This window comes from Centruroides sculpturatus, unplaced genomic scaffold (assembly GCF_000671375.1).
Source record: "Centruroides sculpturatus isolate CEXI.00-Female unplaced genomic scaffold, Cexi_2.0 scaffold138, whole genome shotgun sequence".
In the NCBI taxonomy this organism is placed as follows: domain Eukaryota; kingdom Metazoa; phylum Arthropoda; class Arachnida; order Scorpiones; family Buthidae; genus Centruroides; species Centruroides sculpturatus.
In genome coordinates this window covers 872034-877496 of record NW_019384434.1, presented here as the reverse complement: position 1 = coordinate 877496, position 5463 = coordinate 872034, and the positions used below count along the sequence as shown (strand labels likewise).

Sequence of the window (5463 nt, the reverse complement as noted above, 5' to 3'; positions counted from 1 at the left end):
TAGTATAATGTTATTGTTTAATTATTGTATGATATAACGAATAAAATATCTAATTATTCTTAATATAATGTATTACTATATCGCCCAGAAAATTGTTTATCGCCCCCCAAAATATAAATTGTTGCTAATCGCCCACTGAACATGGGAAAACGCCCACATGGGGGCGATATCGCCCCCGTTGAGAAACACTGTGTTAGACGGTGGTAAATTGGTGCTCTACCAACAAAGTGCCAACGGGTAACGTTCCGGAATGTGAATTTTTACTTTACCGTCTGTTATATATAACACAGCGAAAGTATGGCGAACGGGAAAATACGCCCCATTAGATTTTTACACTTTTGGAATGATGCGTCCTTTGAAACTTGAAGTGCAAAAAACTTCGAGGTAATTTCAGTATGTATGAAATTTAATGTCAATGTTTATGGAGTAAGTCTTAAGTCTTACAAAAAACACCTAACTATGAAAGTCCGTCAAAGTTATCGGAAAGACAGAAACTACAAATTATTAAAGTAAACTCTAACAATGTTATTACCTTGAAATTATCGTCATCAGGTCAAGACTTTCTGTAAACTATTCGTTCATAGTATGAAGTAGCTTGTAAGCGTTTAAAAGCACAACAATATATAAATCTGTCTTATCAAGCATCAACAGTTGAAAAACGTTTTTCTAAAAGTTCTAAATTTCATCGCCTAGTAACTTTATTTTATTATTTATTTCGAGTTGAAATAAACATTGTAATTGAACTGTGTTTGAGATGTTATCTTCAACCATTGCTATCCATGGCTTTAGTGTTCGGTGTAAATCCTTTCTTAGAATGCAATTGCCAGCGTTTGACTAGAAGCAATTCTCTGACAAAGTTCCTGAAAGCCTTCTATTTTAATTTAGTGGAATGCATTTTATTTCTTAATTTATTTCTATTCCTTCTTTCCAACATTCCAGGATTGGACGAATATGTTCCTTGTTTTGAAGCATGGAAAATAATTGGAAAGACACATCTATTCCTAAAGTAGGGTTGACTCTTTACGTACTGATTTATACATTATCGAATAGTGTCTTGAAAAGAAAAAAGATGAATACTGTATAACAATTAAATTAAGAAACATTACAAATTCGGATAAAGAACGTTTTAATAATCGATTAAACTTAAGTTCTAAGACTGCCTTTCTTTGTATTTGTAATTGTCTCCAAGCGCTAGAAATTACAATTACGCTTCTTTTCTATCTGATATTCAATTCGGGATATCAATCATATAATGAAGCACTTTTCTGCAATGTAGCATTGGAAATTTCTATGATGTATGCCATCGGAGTACATCTGATTATATGGGATGTTTTTTTTCTTGCCTTTTCGATACTTAAAACTGGATTTCTGAGTTTATCGAAAGAACTTTCATTAATTAATAAGAACAGTAGAAATTTATATCACAAATAGAATCGATAATCCTTTGTCACGACCAATTGTGGCTGTTTGTTAATCACATGAACAACATCCACTACAATATAATATCTGTCGGATATTTTATTTTAATGCCACTTACGTGTCTATTTATTTATTGTTTATTGTTTATAAAGATACATGCAGCCTTAACAATAGGATTTATCGCCGCCACCTCATTTTTCATGTTAGCATGCCTTGTACCCGCCTTTTCACTGTCGACATTTACTGCCGCGGTGAGATTTTTCTCATTAATTAATAGTGATGTAACGAATATTCGGTTACTATTTGGTATTCGGCCTATTCGGCCTATTTTTCGCTATTCGGCCGAATACCGAATACCTAAAAACAGGAGTAAGAAATAACAAAAACATAATAAATTAACCATTTTGGTATTTAGTTTTAATGTTATCGGGTTGGTGTTGTTTGTTTATATTTATAACTTATAACATGCACAAAATAAAAAAATAAAAAAAAAACATAATATTAGTCACTTGTATTCACAATTTATAATTACAAAGATCAGCACGCATACACGTTTATTCGTTCGAGAATCGTCGCACATCTGAGGGTCTGACCCTGCCTATCCTTTTTAAGCGCTCGTCTTTGCTCTTTCCTTTCTCTTTCCTCTATGTCTCTAGTCCACGTATGCCTATGCATACGTCATAATACGCCCTCACGATACTTTCGATTCGTCACTTTTCCGTCGTAGAGTTCCCATTTTACAATTACGTGACTCAGCCTGGTGATAACGGAGAAAAGATACAGACAGGACGTCGATATAAGTCACAGTTATGATTTCACGGATTCGAGAGGGCTTTCTCGCCCGTGAACGCTAAGTGACTTTCATTACGAGAATTTAGCTTTCCGAAGTCAATGACAACAATTGTTTGGCATTGACGGCCGCGAATTTCGGGCCAATAAGCTGCCTCGACTTGTTAGATTATGTTATCAACTCAATTTCATATTTATTTTCACATTTTCACTTTGAGGTTCTTCTCTGTTCTTCTTCTGTTATTTACACGTGTAAGTCATTTCATTGTTATCCACATTTGATATCATCAGTTATCACATACTGCCATGACGCTCTTGTCTAAACTGTCAAGAATTAACGCGATTGGCGAAGCGTAGTGACAGTTCAGTTATTTTATTAAAGCACATATGCGTACATAACCAGCACCGCTAGGCAAAGCTGGGGATAGGGTACATGAATACAAGTTACAGGAGAGCAATATATGTATATAATTATACACTTACAAAATAAAATAAGAGATAACATGGTAGCAGAGTGTAACATTAAATCCTAAGACCTACAATAATGTACAGTAGATACATACATATTGTGCTGATAGCGCTGTAAGTGAATATACAACGAAAGACAAGCACAGTTTAAATATACAATACATAATAAGAGGTAGATATTTTACAAAACAAATTACAGGTGATCAATATATGTATATAATTAAGAACACGTACAGAATAAAGTATAGATGAAAGTAGTAGCAGAGTATAAGGGTAAAACAGTAAATTTTAAAATATATACACGCATAGAATTAAGTTAACATAATATGTGGATAAACATTGAGAAAACAAAGAAAAGGTTAAATGTAGAGTACATTATAAAAGGAAGTATACAGTATTTAAATGTTGATATACAGCAGCAGAGTTGGATGCAGGCAGCTAGGTGAAAGTTGATGTGCCAGTGGGAACATTAGTCTTGATGTTATACTGGTCGATTAGGGTTATAAATTGGTTGTAAGTGTCCTTGTTGTTGATCAAGTCATTAAAGAACTCATGGTTATTTTGTGGTCAATGGCCATGCCGACTGCTGATGAGCAGTTGTAGTTGTGTCCTCTCAAAGTCCAGCATTGCACAATGGAGAATGTAGTGGAGGCTGCCATCCTGAGTGTTGTATGTTGTGCAAAGGCCACTGTTATATGGATCTACAAATCGACTGATGTAGGAGTGGAAGCGACCGTGGTTAGTCAGAAACTGGGTCAGCTTGAAGTTAGGGGTGATCCATTTATAGTTGAAGATTGCTGAGATGTCCGGGAAGAACTGGTATGTGATGTTTTGGTTGTTGTCCCAATTATTTTGCCAGGTGATGAGTAGATCGTTCCAAAGGAGCTTTTTGATAGCGGTCAGGCTGAGCTTATTGTAGATAATAGGGAGAGTTTGATCTGTGGCAGCAGATTTAGCCAGGGCGTCAGCACGTTCATTACCGATGATGCCCTGGTGGGCATGGACCCAGTTGATGCTGAAGGAGTTGCTACAGTTTTTGACAGCTTCGTGGATGACATATGCAATAGGGTGAAGGTTTCTGTGACTTATGAGGGAGATGGCGGAGTTGCTGTCAGAGTGTAGTGCAATGTTGGTGTTGTGGAAGTTCACGGAGCACCAATCGATGGCTGTCTTGATGGCAAGCAGCTCAGATTGGAAAACAGAGCAGCTGCCGTGTAACCGGTTCCTTTGGTTAAAGATCTCCGTTCCATTCTGGAAAACAACAAAACTGCAGCCCACCTGGTTGTCGATTTTTGAACCGTCAGTGTAGATGTCAATGGAGGGAGGAGAGAGAAAGTTGTGAATGAAATTGGGAGGTTCGTTAGGATAAGATGAGTTGCTGTAGTTGATCGGGCGTTCGAGCATGTCCGCCTGAATAGTAGTAGAGCTGGTGGTGATGTTATTGCCCCATTTGATGTTCCAGACTTCGCTGTAAAGTTTTATTATTTGGTCTATTGGTAGCTTTTTACAAATCACTTGTAGATTGGAGTTGGGAGCAGTACGGTAAGCTTTAGCGATGCGTAGTAATGCTGTCCTCTGGGCAGAGATCAGCTTCCGACGTGGATGGGATTTCAAGACGGCATTGCCCCAAGTGCCACAGCCATAGGTCACGATGGGAACAAAGATAGTGTCATATATTACACTCATGGCTTTGGAGTTAAGGCCCCAGTTGTTTTTGGCCACTCTAGCAAAGGAGTGGAAGATGAGGCCAACACGGTCGCAGATGTATTTTATGTGCTGCTCACAAGATAGGTGGAAGTCAAGAACGACGCCCAGGTACTTCAATGTCTTCTGTATTTTAATGGAATGTCCATTCATTTTAATTAATGGTAGGAACTCTTTTATATAAGTTGGGTTTGCGAGGACTGTTGAAAACGATTCCCCTGGTCTTCTGGGGGTTGAAATGCAGTTTGTGGAGGATACCCCAGCGATGTATGTTCTGGAGAATGTTACTGGCTTTATTTTCCAGGTCAGCCCGGGACGTACCACCAACAAGAACCATAACGTCATCTGCATAAGCAGTTAAGGAGTCCTGGCCGAAAATGGCATTAAGGAAATTGTTGAATGCAATGTTCCATAAGAGGGGGCCACAGACGGAACCCTGTGGGCATCCCCGGACGACATTCTTATAGTGTGATAGGTTGCCAATTTGGAGGACAGCTTTTCTGTCTTTAAGGTAGTTACGAATTAGATTAAAAAGGTTGGTGGGGCAGGCAGTGTCACTGAGTCTCTTGAGGATCAGAGGCCATCAAACGCTGTCAAAGGCCTTTTCGATATCGAGGCTTATGCCAAGGACGTATTTATACTGAGTAAGAAGGCGGTGGACGTTGTCGGTAACAGCGTTAATTGCGTTGCTGGAGGATTTCTGGTGTCTAAAGCCGTATTGCGAAGCTTGAAGATGTTGTGTGGTCTCTACATGCCATGTTAGCCTGGTGGTGATTAGCTTTTCCAAGACTTTACCGAGGATGGGGAGGAGTGAGATCGGTCTGCAGGCGGACGAGCCGGGTTTAGGAATTGGAACCAGTTTAGCAACCTTCCAGGCCTCCGGGAAAATGCCATGCTGCAAACAGGTGTTGTAAATGTGCAGCAGATGGTTAGGACACAGTTCCCATATCCTTTTGGCAAGCTTCGCAGGAATGCCGTCAATACCAGGAGCTATGGTTGTAGGAAGTTCTTTGAATATCTTGTCAACCTCATGGTGGAAAAAAAGAGGGATGTTTGGATTGTTTATGTTGTGGTATTTCTTGT

The 5463-nt window shown here is 38.8% G+C and overlaps 1 protein-coding gene across 1 annotated transcript; it reads right to left on the bottom strand.

Moving 5' to 3' along the window:
* Positions 1 to 3243: 3243 nt before the first annotated feature.
* On the bottom strand, positions 3244 to 4533 carry LOC111619819. Its single transcript, XM_023361639.1, has one exon. The coding sequence runs from the start codon at positions 4531 to 4533 to the stop codon at positions 3244 to 3246; it is 1290 nt and encodes a 429-aa protein (XP_023217407.1).
* Positions 4534 to 5463: the final 930 nt, after the last annotated feature.

Excerpts from the sequence above, each read along its gene's own strand:
- LOC111619819 (XM_023361639.1), bottom strand. The coding sequence starts at position 4,533 with ATGAATGGACATTCCATTAAAATACAGAAGACATTGAAGTACCTGGGC.